The sequence below is a fragment of the Heptranchias perlo genome, chromosome 19 (genome assembly GCF_035084215.1).
Source record: "Heptranchias perlo isolate sHepPer1 chromosome 19, sHepPer1.hap1, whole genome shotgun sequence".
In the NCBI taxonomy this organism is placed as follows: domain Eukaryota; kingdom Metazoa; phylum Chordata; class Chondrichthyes; order Hexanchiformes; family Hexanchidae; genus Heptranchias; species Heptranchias perlo.
Genome location: NC_090343.1, coordinates 48,514,514 through 48,535,403, shown reverse-complemented (window position 1 = coordinate 48,535,403; position 20,890 = coordinate 48,514,514). Strand labels below are relative to the sequence as shown.

General features: G+C 43.9%; 1 protein-coding gene across 1 annotated transcript in view; it reads right to left on the bottom strand.

The window, feature by feature from the left end:
* tfap2c (transcription factor AP-2 gamma (activating enhancer binding protein 2 gamma)) overlaps positions 1-17,317 on the bottom strand; it is a 70,941-nt gene extending 53,624 nt beyond the window's left edge. The window contains exons 1-3 of the mRNA XM_068000731.1: positions 17,148-17,317; positions 14,441-14,875; positions 12,627-12,678 (exon numbers count right to left, since the gene is read on the bottom strand). Of these exons, the coding sequence (XP_067856832.1) occupies positions 12,627-12,678; positions 14,441-14,875; positions 17,148-17,195 (535 nt within the window). The 5' untranslated portion in view covers positions 17,196-17,317. The remainder of the gene's footprint in view (positions 1-12,626; positions 12,679-14,440; positions 14,876-17,147) is intronic.
* Between the last annotated feature and the right edge of the window lie 3,573 nt (positions 17,318-20,890).

Sequence of the window (20,890 nt, the reverse complement as noted above, 5' to 3'; positions counted from 1 at the left end):
TTCACTTGGATCGTGAAATGGTGCACTCCCAGAGTGGGAAATGACTGATGACATCTGCATACGCTGACCTCAGTTCACCGAGGGTGTGCACCCGTTCGGGATTCAACCAGGCAGTGATGGTCACCATTTTAAAACATTACCTGAAAGCCATTTGATAAGGGGCTAAATTACCTTGCAGACTCAAGATCCTGGACATCTATTCACAGAGCATGGGCCTGTCCATCTCTCCATACCATGACCATGGGGCCTGTCCATCTCTCCATACCATGACCATGGGGCCTGTCCATCTCTCCATACCATGACCATGGGCCTGTCCATCTCTCCATACCATGACCACGGGCCTGTCAATCTCTCCATACCATGACCATGGGCCTGTCCATCTCTCCATACCATGACCATGGGCCTGTCCATCTCTCCATACCATGACCATGGGCCTGTCCATCTCTCCATACCATGACCATGGGCCTGTCCATCTCTCCATACCATGACCATGGGCCTGTCCATCTCTCCATACCATGACCATGGGCCTGTCCATCTCTCCATACCATGACCATGGGCCTGTCCATCTCTCCATGCACATACCAGGGCCTGTCCATCTCTCCATACAATGACTATGTTCCTGTCCATCTATCCATGCAATGACCATGGGCCTATCCCATCTATTCATAAAATGACCATGGGCTTGTCCATCTATCCATACAATGACCGTGGGCCTATCCCATCTACCTATACCATGACCATGGGCCTGTCCATCTATCCATACAATGACTACGATCCTGTCCATCTATCCATGCAATAACCATGGGCCTGTCCATCTATCCATACAATGACTACGGTCCTGTCCATCTATCCATACAATGACCATGGGCCTGTCCATCTATCCATACAATGACCATGGGCCTGTCCATCTATCCATACAATGACCATGGGCCTGTCCATCTACCTATACAATGACCATGGTCCTGTCCATCTATCCAAGCACATACCATGGGCCTGTCCATCTATCCATACAATGACTACGGTCCTGTCCATCTATCCATACAATGACCATGGGCCTGTCCATCTATCCATACAATGACCATGGGCCTGTCCATCTATCCATACAATGACCATGGGCCTGTCCATCTATCCATACAATGACCATGGGCCTATCCATCTACCTATACAATGACCATGGTCCTGTCCATCTATCCAAGCACATACCATGGGCCTGTTCACCTATCAATTCACAGAGCATACAAGTTATGCAGAAGGGAACACCTACAACATCATTTTTTTTTAGAAGCAGGAGAACAGTACAGGTTTATAATTGTTTCACTTGGTAGATTGGTAACAAAACTGAAACTACCGATAAGGTAACAAAGTTGGGAAGTATGATTCTTGAATTGTAATATCTTAAAATGGTTAGGGGTCACAGACAGAGAACAGGCAGAAAAGCTCCATTTGTTCATTCATTACAGGGAAGGCCTTGAAGGTAAGCACTTGCCTGAGGGACCATTAGTCAAGGTCACACTCTGATTTCTCTGATAGGTAGGGTTAGTGCTTCAAGCCTTCTACTGACTTTCAGTACCGACGAGTTACAGTAACTTACTGTAAAGAATCAAAATCTAAACTAGGTGAGTTTAGAGAAACATATCCTCGAACTTAAAGGATCACAATTTGTGTTGGTCATGGTCGGACATGAAGGTGCATTTAAATAGGTTAGAGCCCTCTTTTGATGAGGAGTCTAAGACCAAAAAGGAGCCTGATGGCCTAAGGGTTATATATAACCTGTCACGTCTTGATCAAGCCATTAGAACTGTGCTCAACACTGTAATAAATTCAGTGAGAAGGTATGTGAAAGGCGTAGACATAGTTTAAAGGAACGCGGATCGGTAGTTGTAGGGTTGAGGCCAGCAGTGAGAGGCAGTCGGAAACAGAGAAAGGGACTGGGACTCTCGATCGGTTCCCCAACGCCCCCCGCCCCCCAATCCCCCTGTATTCTGTGTCATTACACCCCTCCCTTTTTCCAAAATTAGGGAGAAGAGGTTAAAAGCCCACAGTAAACATCAGAAATTATCATTGTTGTGAGAAACAAAAAAGAAGTTAACGGCTATGGGATTTCTTTTGTTTTCAGTGTACTGTTGCTTTAAAAATGTCTGTGAAATTGTTCAGTGCAGCAGGCTCCGCCCCTCTTCCAGCTTGCAGTGTTAACTCTTTTGTGTGTGTCTTAGTTTAGTTAACATCAAGAATGTTAAAGATTTCAATCTCTGTTTTTCCTGTAAAACCTAACTTCTACTTTAGTTATATTCAGTATTTTTACAGTTATTCGAAAGAAAGAAAGAAAGACTTGCATTTATATACTGCTTTTCACGACCTCAGGACGTCCCAAAGCGCTTTACAGCCACTGAAGTACTTTTGAAGTGTAGTCACAGTTGTAATGTAGGAAGAAAGGCATGCTAAAGAAAGAACAAGAGGAAGATGACTTTACTGGGTATTTGTAAGCAAGTGCTGTTATATATATGTGTTGTTTGAAGGTATTGAGTTCCTCTGTTTTTGGATCAGAACTGAATTAGAGTAATTGAGGCTGAATAACTTGAGTTTACAGACTGCGTGTCCGAGCAAATTATTAAATAATGAGAACTACACTCTTACTTTGGCCACTATAAAAGCCTGGTTCTGTAAGTTATGTGAACAGTCTCCAGTTTACGACATGGGACTGTCACATAGCAATTGGCACTTCTGAGTTCATCGTCCATAACAGGGAATCAATGATTTAAGGTGGATAAGGAGTTAATGTTGAATGTAATTAAGCTAACTGGAGTTGTTATGCTAAGTATCAGAGAACATGAACACTTGATATCTAAAAAACGAATTCAGTACAAGACATTAACTTTGACTTAGGTGGTTTTGCTTTGTCTCATTCCTCCAACAGTTAATTCAGCCTAGATGTACTAGTTTAAGTTTGGTAATGAATGGCCATCAGGAAACTGAGAGCATCCTTTGGGATCATGTGGTTGAATTTGGTCAAGAAAATAGGGTTCCAGGTCCAGAAAAGTGCTGAAGGGGATTCTGCTATCTCTATGGCAACAACTGGAGGCATTGTGATTGGACTGTACTGACTACTAAAGAGTTAATAAAATAAGGGGTACCGAACACAGCCCAACTACAAAACGGAAAGAAATAATTTAACAAAAATTGGGGCTTAATCTGAAACATTTGTAGTTATGTCAGGAAACACTTTTTTAAAATGAGATGAACAAACTAAAATGATGTCTTCCCAACAGGACTGTTTCACTGAAATGGGAAAGTTAACAGTGGTGTTATGAAGCAACTAATGATTTCTGCTTGTTTTAAAATTTCCTAAGGATGCAAGTTCTCTGTAGTTATACAGTGTATCTGTGGTATTGTCACTTAAGGTAGGGTAAAGATTGGGAAACTTTAGTGCCTTCACGGATAATGTTTGGAAAATTGGAAATCTAACAAGTAACCTAGACCCATTTAGGCTGAAATTTATTTGACAGAATTTATATATGTATTTGATTGGGCAAATCATATCTATGGCTTTAATTGTGTCAGGATCTTTGTGCAAGTTTTATTTTAAGTTAAATTGATTGCCGCAAGCTTTATAAATCCACAGGCTATATTACTTCTTTACCCAGAGAGTGATTAGAATGTGGAACTTGCTGCCACAAGGAGTAGTTGAGGTGAGTAGCATAAATACATTTAAAGGGAAGCTAGATAAACACATGAGGGAGAAAGGAATAGAAGGATATGCTGATATGGGTTAAAGTAGGGTTGGGGGAAGGTTGTCTGCAGCATAAACACTGTCATGGACCTGATGGGCCAAATGGCCTGTTCCTGTGCTGTACATTCTATGTTACACTCCCGATAAATGCAGAGTAAAAAAAATCAAGAATAGTAGGAGTTTGGAGAATTACGGTTACAGGATTATGTCTTATTTTATGTCTGAGGTTTTAGATCTAAATTGATTGCTTTCTTTTGAATCCGGCAATGTTTCTTTAAATATATTTGAAACCTGCGGGATTCTGCTGCTCTCTGGGCTGAAGCAGTCTCTGCTCTTTCCTTTCAAGACAGCGTGATTTAATTTTTATTTCTGGTACAAATGCCTGCTATGCCGATTAACCCATTCTCGGGCTCTCGAGAAGAGCTACAATGGATTTTCAGTCCTTTTATTACAGGTGATCACGGTTTTCGGAACGGTGTCAGTGACAATGGCGCAGGATTACCGAGTGTATTTCCACACAGTAGCTCCACAAAGTTACAGAACAGCCTTTGCTGGAATGGTGTTGGTGCAAGGAGGAGATCCAGTAGAGTTAAGAATTTAAAATCAGATCTGCAGACATCAGAAGAATATCAAATGTCACAGCATGGTGACAAGCTGGACGAAGGCTTTGCCTCTCAAAGCCTCGGCTTTAACCCATTCAGCCTCCTTTCTCAGCTTCCAGAGTGATCAGGGGATGGGACATGGGAGTTACCTCCAAAAGTAACTGCAAGCAATCCTGTCCTTGCTGTAAAATCACCAAGCCTGGGCATCACTTGTTTACAAAAACATAATCTATTGATGTGAGTTGCTGTTCAAGCACTCAAGAAGGCTAACATTTTACCTAAAGGGAATCTATTTAAGAACAGGGGATAATAAAAAAAAATCTTTTTTTCTTCTTTTAAAGAAGGGAGTCCAGTTTTTAAAGAAAAGGTGACTCCTGCACAATGCTGTGTATAAATTAGGATTTCAACAGAGGGAGAAAGTTTTATTTTCCAATGTCAAGTCAACTGAAATTGATGAGAAAAAATTTGGGAATAAAATTACCGATAGGATTTGTAGCCAATTACCTGCTCTCCTGAGCTTTCTGGAGTCAGTCAGGGGTCAGGATCGAGGGACCAGTACTCGGGATTCCAAACAGAGAAGGAAACTGAGATTATTGAACACTGACAAATCCTGCCAGTCCAACAATACCAGTCCAGTCTGAACCTAATCCTGGTGTCGAGGGTTGGGGAGAGGGAGGGACATTCAGGCACAATCATAGTGGGATAATTGAAGAAAAACGTTCAGGAGTTTAAGTGAAATAAACAAAAATGTTTATGATACATAGGACCAAACAGTCAGGATTAGATTGAATGGCAGTTCCTGCAGGGCTCATGAATGAGATGGCAAGATTGCATTATGGGAAATATAAATTGGACAAGAAGAAGTGACTACGGGTATAAGGTAGAAACAGGAAAATTATACCACCGAATGGGGTCCCTCGGTGATCATGGGTGAATTTCAGGAACCATGACGGAAGGGACTAGGGAAAAGATGTGAGTGCACCCATGTGTAACATAAGTGACCTGGGCACGATTCACCAAAAAATATTAATCTGCTATCAATACACCATCTAGTGAAAGTCAGCAAAGTGTAGTTAAGGTTAGTTAATTGTTGGCTTTCTCTTGGAGATGGTTGTGTCCTTTCCTTTACTGAACAATAAGAATGCATTTGATAGCCTGGCCACGACCATGCAGGGAAGATAAGCAAAGACCTCCAGAACCCCCCCCCACCCCCGCCATCCCCCGCCCCACCGATATTTTGATGTGATAGGCTAAAAGCGCAGGAGCGGCTTGTATTTGATCTCATGTACAGCGTGATCTTGGGATGTGGGTGTGCAGTATGTCACGCATGTGGCAACTCGAATGCAGAGTCCATAATAGTCCACACAGAAGATACACCTGGCCATCTATCAATATACAGAGCATGGACCAACCCATCTATATGTCCAGAATATGGACCAGCCCATCAATCCATACAGAGGATGCACCTGGCCATCTATATGTACATAATATGGACCAGCCCATCTATCCATACACAGTGGATGCACCTGGCCATCTATCCATACAGAGCATGGACCTTACCTTACACCCATACACAGTCGTGGGCCTGATCTCCCACCTGGGCAAAATACAAAAGAGCTTAAACAGTTTGAAGTTGTACACAGCCACAGTAACCCTGTAGTGAGAGGTGAAACAGGCAACAATTTTCAACCATAGTAGAGGCACTGCACTGAGTGGAGTTCAGCAATGAGGAATGAGTCCGAGGTTCTGGGAACAGAGGGACCCACAAAAAAACACATACTGACAAAAGTTTAATTTTTGTTCTAGATTAATGTCAATCATCCTAACCACCACCTCTGTCCCAAGCCCCACCGATCTCTATACTCGGACTGGGCTAAAGCTGACAGTGGTTTTACTCAGTGACAAACTACTGGTTTATAATCACTGCTGACAAATAAATCATGGCCTCCAATTTTCTTCAAATGCAACGTGGTTATAAAAAGATTTAATTTTAATTTAGCTAAATTCTGCTCGATATATCTTTATATAGATATAGAGAGTTAGAGATAGAACGATAGAGATACGAGCAGTGTGTTACTCAGCTGCACCCTCCAGTAGGATCCCAGGTTTAAAGCCCATATTTGGACTAAGTTAACTGCTCTAAGACGGTCAGCACAATTGGACTCATACCCAAGGGCGAGGGAGGGGGTTTCAGACAGATTTCCTGTACCTGGTTACCATCCAGTGGACTTCTGCTGGAAAGTGGGTGTCCGGATGTCATGTGGTGCCTACCATGGCTGATCAGCCAGCTGACGCAAGGTGCACACATGAGTAATAGCCACTTGCACAAGGTCTTAGTGGGGAGGTTGAGAGGGACTTATGAACAAAAAGTACGAGACAGGTAACAGGGAGCTGGGGTTGTTGTTTAAGAATGAGACACACCAACACAAATGAGTGAATTGAGACTGCTGCCTTCAGGAGAAGGGGCTGGCAAGGTGGGGGAGGGCAGACTCAGGCCACATCCACAAGTTACCCCTTTACATCACTTCCTCCGGTGTTCAAGATTGTGGTCATACATTATTAGTACCAGATTTTGATCTAGCCACACTACCAGGCCTAGTGCTGTAATCCAGGATCAAGACATGGGATTAGTACAAGGGATCAGCACAGGGAATGAGTGAAGGTGTCTCAATTATCTGGAGTTGTGATCCGGGATCAGTGAAGCTGTCTGTTATCCGGAGTTGTGATCCGGGATCGGTTGTGTCAGTGAAGGAGGCTGAGTAGAGTTTGCCCGAGATATACACGATGATCTCAGTGGGGCACCTCAACACTGAACTCCTCCCAGTGCACACTGGGTCTGCACAAACAAACCAGTGTTCGGCTGTGAAATAGGGCAGGGCAACTCTGGAGAGCGAGTCTGTGTACAAGTGAAAACAGTTTAAAGAAAGGAGGGGGAGGGAGGGAGAAAAGGAAGGGCGGAGGGAAGGAGGAAAGGCAGGGTGGGAGGGAGAAAGAGAAGGGAGGAAGGAGGAAAAGAGGAAGGGAGAGAGGAAGAAACATTTATATAATGCTTTATTGTGTGATTTACAATGAGTTACGCTGAATGAACTACACCCACAACATTCCTTCTTCTCTTCTTTTTACCATTAGTAACTGACCTGCTGAGTATTTGCAGGATTTTATGTTTTTATTTCAGTGTTTGCAGTCTTTTCCCTTTTGTCTCTAACTGAGCATTAGATTGGTAAACAAATGAGGAAAGATTAGCTAAATAAAAGTGTACAAAACTAAGGAAAACAAAACTGGTCTCACTCTATTTAGAATTTTAAGTGTGTATATTTGCCAATCCATTTTTCTCAGCTGTGTACAATGTCATTTTTTCTACTTTCCAAAAAGCTTCTGTTATGCACCTTTTTAAAATTCATTCTTGGCGAGGCCGGCATTTATTACCCATCCCCAGTTGCGTCTTAAGAAGGTGGTGGTGGGCCTTCTTCCTGAACCGCTGCAGTCCGTGCAGCCTCCCATTCACAGTGATGACAATCTGTCTTTAGTCTCTTGCATGCATCTTGATGGGAATACCCAACATGTCCCCCTCACGGTATTACTGCCTGCAATGCAATAGTGCCGAGTGGATGGGGGTCCTGAACTAATGCCCCTTTAACTGAGCATCACCACTCAGCTGATCTGCAATAATTTATATTATGCTGCTGATTCCACACTCCGCATTGTGTCAAATTCTTCTTCTTGTGTTTATTATGACAGCTACGTTAACACTTGTGTCTGAGACTAGGAGCTGCAATTTGGGTTTCACCCAGATGTCCCTTTGCATGCACAGAGTTTCTCTCTCAGCAGTTAAATGCAGCCAGTGTCAACAGCAGTGGCCCGCACTGTCTAAACATTTCGACTAACCGCAGGCAATGGAGCCCCGGGCGGTTTTTATACCTGGTTGGAGACCGCACTATATTTATACTCTTATCAGGTATCACAGGGACGCAGGGTGAGTCTACACCCTCCAAGTAGTGTCTCTGATCGCAGGTTAGCCCTGGGCTCCAGATTAACATCACAAAGTTAATGCTAGTGTGTGGAACGGTTTGTAGGTCGATGTACCCAAGAGCAGGACTATCCAAACCCTTTGTCTTTCTGGGTCATGTAGGTTTGTACTGTTGAGCCCCTGGGGCCTCAGATAACATCTCAATCTCTGCTCCAATTAGTTTGCACATATCTCAAGTTGCTCTATTTACGATTTATCCACAAATGTAGCCCTTTCCAAACCTCCAGACCCATGAAAATCAAACAGAACAAACCAGCAAATAAGAAATCCAAACACAAAAAAGTACTGTGTTACCCGACCTTTAAGGGGTTGATTGCCAGGAACCAGGGGCCGCAGCTTGAAAACACTTGTGATAGTATGTATATAATATATATGTGTGTGTGTGTGTGTGTGTGTGTGTGTGTCTGTGCATGCACACATGTGAGAATGTATGCGTGTGTGTGTGTGTGTGTGTGCATGTGTATGTGGCCCAATGTTGGGGGAAGCTCTGTAAAGACCAGGATGGTGTAATGTAGGTGATTGCATTTTGCATCCAGCAATGAGTGGAGAGATGGGATAATCTGTTTTTGGTGGTGTTGGTTGAGGAAGGAATGTTGGCCGGGACACCAAAAGCTCTGCATTTCTGTCACCGGGATATGTCAGCTAGATTTAGTGATGTGAATGGCAGAGGCTGTCTCAGGGATGGCAATGTGCAATCTACATTTAAAATAGCAGTAATGCATTAGAGGGGCCCTCGATTTTTAATGGCCAGAAGCTCAGAACTGTGGGGGAACAGAGAGGTACAGAGAGGGTCCAAGTACAGAAATCACCAGAAGCTGGTGGACAGGTACAAAAAATAATTTAAAAGGCTAATGGAATGTCGACCTTTATCTCAAGAGAGCTGGAATACAAAGGGGTGGATGTTATGTTACAGCTGGACCGAGCTCTGGGCAGAACCCCATCTGGAGATACTGCATTCAGTTCTGGGCACCGCTCCGCAGGAAGCATATATTGGCCTTGGAGGGGGTGCAGCGCAGATTCACCAGAATAATACTGGGGCTAAAAGCATGAAATTCGTAGGACAGGCCTGAATTTACAAGTTTAAGGGGTGATCTAATCGAGATGTTTAAGATGATTAAAGGATTTGATTGGGTAGAGAGAAACCATTTCCTCTGGTGGGGAATCCAGAACAAGGGGCATAATCTTAAAAATAGAGCCAGGCCTTTCAGGGGTGATGTCAGGAAGCATTTCTTCACACAAAGGGTAGTGGAAATCTGGAACTCTCTTCCCCATAAAGCTGTTGAGGCTGGGGGTCAATTGAAAATTTCAAAACTGAGATTGATAGATTTTTGTTGGGCAAGGGTATTAAGGGTTATGGAACCAAAGGCGGGTAGATGGAGTTAAGATACAGATCAGCCATGATCTAACTGAATGGCAGAGGGGCTGAATGGCCTATATTGCTATGACCCGTAGTTCATCATTCCCTGTGTCGGGGAGAGGCTCACACTCACAGCAGCAAGCCCAATGTAGTCTTGCCAGGTGTGGGTGCAGTGCCATGATGTTGATAAGGGTTGGTGCTTTTGCTGGCAGAACAGAGCCCCCCCACCACGCTCACAGGAGCCTCGCCAGCGATGCCACATTCCAAGAATGAATTTTAAAAAGGTGCACAACAGAAGCTATTTGGAAAGTAGAAAAAAATCACTTTGTACACAACTGGGAAAAATGGACTAGCAAATATACGCACTTAAAATTCTAAATAGAGCGAGACCCGTTTTATTTTCCTTAGTCTTGAACACTTTTGTTCAGTTAATCTTTCCTCATTTGTTTACCAATCTAAAGTGTCGATGGACAGCTCAATAATCAGCCCATCCCACAATCAAAAGTGGGGTGCTATTTTTTTAACAAAAAGTTGTTAAACCATTCTTTGAGTGACCATAAGCGCTTGAGTGCAGACGGGCTATTCGACCACGGGAAGGCATCGCACCCAAAATCCACCTAATAGGGGCCACTGAATGGCAACTGACAGAGGGAACCCTCCATAAGTCGGGGTTCTGACCCCGATCATCCACCAATATTAACTGTGCACAATCACACGTTTAATTCAAATGTTGACATTTAAATGCGTTCAAATACTCATTTTAAATATGTTCTGCTTCAACCTGTCCATTATAAACTAACGGTAGGGTACACGTGTCGGTAAGAGTTGTGCAGACAGGTCGAGAGTGAGAAGGCAGAAGGGTCTGGGAAGGGCCGGTGTAAATCACCTCTCCAAACCCACAGCCAACCGCGGAGAAATGGGCTCCCAATTCTCTGTAAAGCGCTTTGGGGCATCCTGAGGCCGTGAAAGGTGTTATATAAATGCAAGGCTTTCTTCTTTTCATTCTCAGTTCACTACCGCCGGTGTTAATGTCTCTAGAGGAAGTTACAATTTCAGTCGAGCGGAATCCAGTTCCCATCCCTTTGCACCAACACTAAACTATAGTATAATGGCACCGTAGATCACTCACTGGTTTTACAAGTGCAGATTAACCAAGAATGGGGATTGAATACAAATTGAAGCACACTGCCAATTATATCTTACAATGAGTCTTTGGGCAGAGTTCATAAGTCTGAGAGTCACAGTGACTGCCCACGGGCCAATTCATTCACTCCACAGCCTTTAAACACAATACTGACTATCTGGCCAATATAAACAAAACCGCCATCTCACAAGCAACCAGACTGGTTCTTATCGCTGGATGCTGATGACAAAATCACTGGCAAAATACAAGTCGAGTTGCCAACTTTGCTTGGACATATTCCTAAAGGTTTCATCACATGACCCTCTGCCTCCAAACACCCCGCCCCCATACACCCGCCATTGGTCCCCCCACACACCCATTCATTACCAGATTGGATGATTCTTCACTATCAGTCAACAGCTTTTTCCCCCATGTCCGATATTTTTATAATTAATAAACAATAGTGTTCAGAGAATTTTTTTAAACTTTTTTTGTCCCCATTGTTTTTCTCCCGGTTTTGCTCGCAGGAGATTAATCTTTAATTCCTGGAGACTCCAGGACAATCCTGGAGGGTTGGCAACCCTCAGTACAAATGGTGGTTTCACACTTCCGTTAAAAAGCCCCGAGTGCGAGTGTGCAGGAGGGGGGGCACAATTGACACGATGCAGTTACAGGTCTAGTTACAATCTCCACAAATTACATTTCAACAGAACAACCATCACATCTCCCAAAACAGAGTTCAACAGGACAACCCAGTCTCTCCTTAAAAAGGGGAACGATCTGAAGAGGCAGATGAGCAAGGCCGTTCGGCCCATCTTAGTTCATCCCTCCGGAATGAGCCGATCTCTGTCAGCTCCTACAGACATCTATCTGTACAAGCATCACTCGAAAGCACCAACATCAATAACAATCCTTTATGACAATAACATTCAAGTGTTTGAGGGATGGGGGTAATATCCTGGGACAGTAATCCTGGTAGCACCGATTCCAGCCCCTCTCTCGGTTAACATCCACTCACTCTCTTCCCTTCCTTCAACAAGCGGCCATCTATCTCCACACAGCGTGGTTTTAATGTAGAAAGTTTTCCGTTGGAATCTGCAGTCGGTCATAAATAGGGTGCAAAAAAATACGAGGACCGGAGTGATCCATGGCCATCCAAGGGCTTGGGGGGCTCTCTGTAAACACTGGCAAAAGGGAGCAGGGACCTCCCAGACGGGGGCTGCCCCACAACAGCACACCCCATCGGGGCAGGCTCGCATGGGTTGGGGTCAGAGTGAAACACCCAAACAGACATCTCAATTAGGTCCGCTCCACTTCCGAGACCTAGGGAGGAGTGAAAACCGTCTCCCAGTGAGTGGACACGTTAAGCCGAGTCCGACAGTCACAGTCCAATAACACAGACGGTGAGATGCTGTCACTTCCACGTTGGGGGGTATTTCCATCGCTGTCAATCCTGAAAGGGTGCAGGGGGGGGGGAGAATCTAAATGAAATATGAAGTGTACCCCTCCCCAAAGAAAAGCTCACCCGGGCTCCGGAAACCCCCAAATTTCGAGACGCAACTTCTTGCAAAATGAGTGAAACTCTAAATTGGTCCAAACCCGTGGGAATCAGGCCCAAGTCAAGCGTTTTCCCTTCTTTCTCACTGAGAATTTCTCATTCACACAGTCCGGCGATATATACACGTTCAAGAAATGTCTTATGGTCAAAACCCTGCGGTTTACAGACAAGGTCGGCCAAGCAGTGTTTACAACGAATTCAGCCAGGGTCGGCGCTGAAAGCCGCTCCTTACCTTTCCTTATAACTCCGTGGTCCTGTATGAGCAGGCTCGGGTCCTCCGCGTGCTGTAACCAAAATAAAATCATGGTTTAAGGGATGACTCGAGGCTGTAAGACCCAAGTGGGTATCACTGCCCTAAATCCGACTGTCCGCCTTTAGTTTAAGAGGAGCGGATACTGCAGACTTGTCCATTCCCCTATACACTGAGATCGTGGCCCACTGACCATTAGAACCATGTTAAAAGCCGGGATCAGAGGGAAAAATAAAGATTTGAACATAAACCGATTGAAAGAAGCATTCAAATCTATCAGAATGAAACTGTTAATCAGATCATTTGAAACACATTAAAATGAAGCTATTAATGCAACTTATTAAATATATTAAAACTAATATTTAAATAAAATATTTGACATGAAAATGAAAGTATCAGTGAGATACTTTGCTTTTTAATAACGAAAAGACAGAAATGAAACAGGCATGTGGGAGCAAATTATTTTTTGAATTACTATTTTAAAACAATTAATATATGAAATGATAATTAATAAATTATTCTCCACGAGAGTTTGGAGTGAAGGTGCCGTTTGTATCATTGTCCCTTGCAGTGAATGGGATTCATTTCGCGGTGTGTTCCCACAACACTTTGGATTTTCCAGCAAACCCCGACATGTGTGTTGCGTTAAAGATGTTTCAGAGAATGTGATGGGGACCTCCCGCCCCGGGGCCGCCTCCCACCGCCCTGTTCATTAAAAGAACAGGCCCTTTGTTCACAGCTCGCCTCCTTTAATAACATCCACCGCCGCCCGCTGCCTGGCCTTTTACTGCTTCCCATCGACACATCTCATGTAAAAAAAAAATCCGATACATCCCGTCTAGAATTACCGAGCAGCCAGCAGTTTACACTCGGCAGATAACTCCAGCAGGAATTAGAATTTAAAATACAAACACATTTAAAACATTATTTAAGGGGAGAATCCACATTCGTTTAAAACTCAAAGATTAATTTAATGTTAAATATATTCTCATTTGTATAAGTGTTTTAAGCCACTCATTACATGTAAACAGTAAATGTTACATTGCTCTGGGAGTTAAGAGGGCAACCTCCACCTATATAAGAATAAATATTAACATTTAATTAAGTATCCAATATTCGATTCGCATAAATTGTCTAGTTAAAAAGCAGGTAGTTTACTTTCAAATAACACTTGTTATCTACTTGTCCATGGGGTCTATTTAAATGTTTTCTGTGAGGGTCTCTCGATACTTGCACCCACTATCTGAAGGAGGTTATAGGAATTTAATCGCTGCAAGGACAGGATGGCACAAGGTCCTGTAATGTAAGGGGGAGGCGAGCAGCTTGCACTAAAGGAAGGATTGACACTGTATTAAATCCACCCCCGTGATATCCGACCATGTTAACAGATTAACCTGCAATAGTCACAATGTGATCGCCGCTTTATCTATATTTTATATACACAAAATTAGTTTTGCTTCCAAAATTTAAACTGGATTCAGCTTCTTTTTGTTCCGAAAGATTTTCAGCCCCTGTTGTACGGCTTCCTCCCCCCATCCGCCCCGTGTCTCTGTCTAAATCTCTAGTATATCTGCAGCCCGACATCTCTGGGTTGTCTCAATGCAATGCCGCGGAGTCAGCTTCCACCCGGCTCACGTCTCCATCCGTTCCGATGTTACATAATGAAACCATTAAAGGCTAATTTGAAGCGATTTATTTTCGGAATAATTTGAATTGTATTATTTAGTTGCTCTTCTCGGACACTTAAAACGTCGTTAGCAAAATATTTAGCACACAATCGAGAGGATTCGGCGTACCTGCACTTCGTCCATGGGGTGCACCACATCGTGCATGTTAAGGTTCTCTGCCAAAACCGTGTCCATGTGGTGAGCCCCGGGGGTGAGGATCTCCGGGCGGCGGATCTCCCTCCTGGGCTCGAGTGCTGGGAGTTGGGCGACCAGCCCGACCCGTTGGTGGTGAGAAAGTCCAGGCTCTTGGTTCTGGCGGCCGGGCCAGCCCGAATGTTGCTGCTGCGGGTGCAGAACGTTGAGAGCGTACGGGTCGCCCAAGTGGGAATAGTGGTCCGAGGATTGTGAGTAGGTCAGCGGCTGGTAAGGAGGGGGAAAGTAGGGCGGCTGGAAGTCGGAACTCGGGGTATGAGACAGAGGAGGAGCTGCGGAATATAAGTGCTGGGTGATTGCCCCCAGCTGGGGCAGTCTCGGAGTCCCATTGCTGGTCCCATCGTGTCGGTCCTGGGGAGAGGAATTGAAATAGTTTAAATTCAGGTCACTGAGAGAAATGGAAATACTTTAACTCAGGTTATTGACGGTTTGAACCCTGAACATGTAACAACAGGCAGTGAATAGCAACTGCACGATTCATTGCACCTGGAATGCTTGGAGTATTTGTAAGACTTATTAAAAAGACGCTGTATCAATGACAGTTCTAGCCTTAAAAATCTGCTGTCAGTTTGTGCATTTTAAATTCTGCTTCCCTCGTGAAATATATTTTTTAAAGTTAATATTGCAGCGAGATCCCCGATCAATCTGATATTGACGAAATATTGTGGGAGGGGGGTCAGGGGAAGGGGATTGGGGTTTAAAACTAGAAGGCGGAAAGCGTCCGATCAGTGGGGAAGATTGTAACATATCCAAGTAATGAACTTTCATTCCCTATTACTGAATTTCAGATGATTGTTAGAAATCTGACATTTGAATAAAGCATTTAAATTAATAATTCAACCTCAGCACCACAATCCCCTCATTGTCTGCCAGTCTACCAAATCCCGTGTTATTTTTAAAAAAATATTCACAAGAGTGGGCAATCTATTTGTCCAAAATTATTTCTAATCTGATTTGTTGCAGTGTTTACTTTCACAAGCACCAAATTCGATATTCTTAAACCGCAGTCACGAACTGTCTGGATCTCGAATTAAAAGGAATTATCGACCGAGGCATTTATTTAATTTATATACATATGAATACGAAATTCATGCCAAAATAAAATTGCCAAGATATTTCCCGAGAGCAATTTGCAACTCAAATACTATATCCAAAAGCTTTGTATTTGTATCAAGAGGTTACATTTATTTTTTTTAAAGTTATAGAGTTTGGAAACCAAAATGCAGCAGCTGACAAAAGAACTTTTACGCGTTCTTAATCTCATGGAGATCAGATTTAACCATTGAAACCACTTTCCACTACAGGAACACACACACAAAAAAGGACCTCGCCGAGTGCACGGCTGAGACTAGACAGGACCCATTCCATCTCACCACAATGCTTCGAATTAACGTGTGATTCGCGGGGGCACAGGAGTTAGCAAGACGGTGAATATTCCTGGAAACAGAACTTTACAAAAGATGAGTCAATCGCTTGGGGAATGTTGTTAAAGGAGCCGGACACGATCGAACACACAGGGGTTTATATATTTACTTGTCATTAATGTTACACCGACAGCTAGTAAGGGAAGAAGGCTGGCAATCGGGCGGAAAGCCAGTTACTATCTGCTGTGTGGTTTAAATTATATGCATTGACCGGCAGAAAGTGTTGTGTCCCATCAGCGAGACAAGGCAGCGCTCGGTTATAGATTGTGGGCGACGCTGATCTTCAATGGGGAAAACGTGAAGTGGGAAAATACGGATTCACCTCGGGGCCCTGTTCAAACACAACAAACAATGGGGGCGTGGGGGAGTAACAAGTCTTCAATACCCCGAAGGAGCCTGTAAGCCCGAGTTTGATTGCGATCTCTCTCATTCCCTGGAAGGAGGGGGTTCTCGGTCGCTGAACACCTCCCCTTCCTGCCCCGCTCCTCTCGTTTCCCGGTGTCACTGGAGCGGCCGCTTGCTGTGAAGTTCCCTGAATTGCACTCCCACAAACCAGTCTAACTGGATGGTCAGGTACCAGCCTCTCACCGCCTGTTTCATTGGGGAGCTCGCTGTCACTGGGCGGCTTTCTGCAGCTCTTGTACCTTACTTCGAGTGTGCTTTAAAAGTCTTACGGACTGGCCAGAACCCCGTCAACACGCGCCTGTAACCTCACTTCAAAAAACAATTTCACCTGCCTGAAAATTATCTACTTAAAAAAAAGTCCTTGGAAAAAAATGTTATTTGGTTTAAATTGCGCAATCTGTTGGTATGAAAGTTGTAGCTAAGAATATTGGGCTATGAGGGCGCATATTAAATGTGTGACCCTCGAAGACAAAGTTCATGGATATTAGTTAACACAAGACGATGAATGGGATATGAACGGTGAGGGAGATGATTATCAAAAACTGTAAGAAATTAAACAGCCAGAAGTGGTACTGGCGATTAATCAGATACAACTTCCCCATTTAACCCATTTCTGACATTGGTCGCTGAGGTTTATTGGGAAGCAACTTCACTCAAGTCTATTCGTTCATCAGGAAACACAGTTAGAAAAGGGGAAGGTGCCTGGGAGATCGTCTGAACTTAAAACACAATTTAAACTCCTCGCTCAATACACAAAGTAGCCGGTTTTTAGCGCCCATCTCTCTCTCTCTCACCTCGCAATCGTCTTCATACTTGACATTGTCAGCTAGTTTCCACAACATATTTTGTCCCCGCGGTGGAATAAACTCAAGAGCAGCCCAGCCACACAATCCAAGGAGGCTAAGTGTTCCGCGATGTTAAACCTCCTGCTGTCTCTCTCTCTCTCTCTCTCTGCCGATGTCTGATCTCCCTCTAATGGTCAATGCTTCCTGCCTGTGCCTTCAATGAGAATGTCGTTCTGCCGGCGGAAACCGACAGGATCCCCCCCCGCCCCGGGGGCGGGGCTTCATCGCCCGACGTCATGTGAACGCAGAGTGATACATTCGACCCCGCTGGCAAATCACAAGCCTTCCTCCGAGGAGGGAGCCTATCAGGTTTGAGCGGCAGCGCAGGGGCGCGCTATTGGGCGGCGCGGAGGCTGCTCCAGATGTTTCTTGCTGAGGGACGGTCTGTCTCCCCATGGACTCTCTCCACACATCACCCGCCCGCTCTCTCACTCAGCATACAGCACTGACCCGCGCTACCCTTTCAATATTACATGGGCCTTCCACAACCCCCCCCCCTTCAAAGCTCGCCTATTCTCAGCACTGATTTGTACCCTCCTCTGACAGCCAGTTCAGCCCCCACTCCCCGCATACAAACACCATTCTAAATCAGTGAGGACACTGCCGTCTCTCCATATTCACACAAAAGGAGCCCCTTCCCTGAACCCCGGCCCGCTATCCGTTCAGGAGGATCTGTTAGGTCCGATCCATTATGCTAGTTGAAATGTAATCGTGTCGACCGGGTCTCTGGGTGGCTTTTGGTGAGATTTTATCGACTTGTACCGACTGTTCCGGGCTCGGTGTTCAGTGAAGAGCGCGGGATCGAGCTCGCTGGCACACTCCCACTCACATATCACCACTTTTAACCCATTTACAGACCCTCTCTGAGGCTCGCTTCTGCGCCCCGTGCAAAAGTCTGATTTCTTCATTCTGGTTTTTCCTACATCTCACTTTTAATAAATGATAATAAATCAACAATTTTATCCCGGAAATCTCCCGGGTAACAGCGATTCTCAGCGCCTGGCAGTTCAGGATCTAGTTGGCGTGCGTTGAGTTTCGGGATTTGGTGCATTTCACACTGAAACCCTTTCACCTGCTACTGAATAAACTGTTAGAATCAGTTCTTGAGTTACTGAATGAAGTATCCGGGGAACTATAAAAGCTGCACTACTGCTTTATATAAAGTCACTTTAAAAGACATGAGGAGAGGCGGGTGCGAATGGGTTAGGGAACGAGCCTTTCCCCGGTCCAACTGATTCTCTTTGCCCGAAGTGTCAACACATTCTGAAAAATTAACAGTTCCCTTTGTAAAATTTCTTCAGGAAATATTTTTAAGGGGGGGGGGGAGGGTAGAAGGAAGGAGACGCACCTCGCGGCCAGTGGTTTGAGGGCTCCTAGTAGGATTCGGATTACAGTCCGGCTCCGAACTGCTTCTACGTTGCAAGAACTGCTTCTACGTTGCAAATGGAGCGGACTATAGCAAGCGAGTCCCGTGGAAAGCGACCGATTCTCCTCCACGGAGGGGCTTCAATGAGGCAAATCCCTCTCTCCTCACTCAGGACAATTCTCAATAGGCCGCATTTTTATCCTGGTCTATATTTTAAAAGCCCTTCTCCCGGGAGAACATTCGCATATGGTGTCCCGATCCATGGGAGATATTGCCCCTTCTATTGTCAGATCAAGATCTGTTACTAGACGCTAATATTCCCCTTTACACAGACCGTGTGCAGTCAGACTTTCATTTAAATTGGGTTGAGTCTGAGTGTACAAGTAAACTGAGATATACAGACACTACACACTGCCCATTCCCCAGTCTCTGTGCAAAATACCGAAGAGTTATTTTAAATTCAATTCTCATCGCTTGCCTGAGAGGTCACTTGGAAAGGATCGCATGTTTTAACAGCCCTCTATGTGAACACAAATCTTCTGATTTCTCCCTTCGTTCTTCCAGTCACAACCCTCGGCCTGTGCCCCTTGTTGCCGATTCACCAACCAGTCGAAACAGCCTTTCGCTACTTGCCCTCTCAGTTTTTAAAACCTCAATTAGATCCCTCCTTAACCTCCTCTGTTCCAATGAGAAAATCCCCAGCGTCTTAGACCTTTTCCATAATTGAACAATTAAACCCGAATTATATATACAACCTGGTATAATACTAGCGAATCCCCGCTGCAACTTTTCCATGGTTCAAACATCCTGTCTGTAATGGAGTGCTCAGAACTGCATTGCAATACTCCAATTGCTAAATTGTATTATACATACATACGCACATATATATATACTATATAGTATTGTTATATTGTGTTGTATTATTATATTGTACTATATTACAGTATATTATGCCGTACTGTTATAATATACTGTATTATATAATTGTAGATTATGATCAATTATATTGTATTATATTATACTGCTTTATACTGTATACGTATATTGTACTGTATTAAATTATACTAGGTTATATTACATTGTATTATATTATAATGCTCTGCATATTGTATTAAATAATATATCGCACTGAATTATATTGTGCTCTTTATTATACTGTGATAAGTATACAGCATTACATTGTACTGTAAACAATTTTATATTGCATTATGTTGTATTATATTATACTGTGCAGTATTATACTTTGTATTGTATTATAATTTGTATGGTATTCTACTGCATTGTATTTTATTGCACTGTATATTTTATATTATATTGTATAGTATTTTACAGTATTGTATTACACTAGGTTGTATTGCATTATATTGTGCTATTTTATTTTGTGACCTATTTCATTGCATTATATTATGTTGCCCAGCACTGTAATAGTGTATTGTTTAATATTTTATAGCACTATATTGTATTATACCGTTATGTCGCATCATGGTGTGTTACTCTATAGTATACTGTGCTGTTTTGTATCATACATGAACGGCGTTAAACCGAAATCTCACTGTGGTGATGTGAGGCAGACGCGCTCCCTCTGCAGTTATTAATACTGACTCTACTACTGTATTTTTTACACCTTAAAAAGGTGATTCGTGAGGCAAAGGCAAAATAACAGCTGTGCTTTCATAACATGGGTGCTTTATATAGATTAACAGATCGTTAAGGCCCCGTCCCCATTAGCGGCAAGAGTGTTCGGGAACTCGGCGAAATGCAATTACTGGTCTCAATATTTAAAGCACACTCAAGCGGCCGATAAATGCTGTCTGGGCACTCGAGAACTAACTGCTGGCGCTGTCTCCACCGAGGTGAGATCCCAGCCCCCGTACCTGCTAATGGCCAGCGACAATCCTTCCTCTACAATTGCCTCATTACCATTTTTGGTGGGGTCCACTATAAACTGGGCTGGTGACAAACGGCATTGTTCCATCTGGGAATCCCATTTGAAATGCAAGACAACAGACGCAAGTTTCAAAGATGCTTAGAGGGTTATTTAGGGATTGAAATCAGCGAACCCATCCACGCTTTGAAAAGGCTCGATTCCTCCGCGCATCTTCAAGTTTGGAAACCATATAATTGCAGTGTGTAAAATTCCTGCCCGCGCTATATGTATACGGAATATCAGCATAACATCCCAAAACCAGTCACTAATTCTAGTCTATGAATTCCACCGGTCGCTATGAAAAAAGAGAGGGGGAAGGGGGAGAGATGGTGGGAGGAGCATTTAGGGATTCCCTTGAAATCCCGTCCAGTGGATCTCTCCAACACAAAGTAGAGGAAC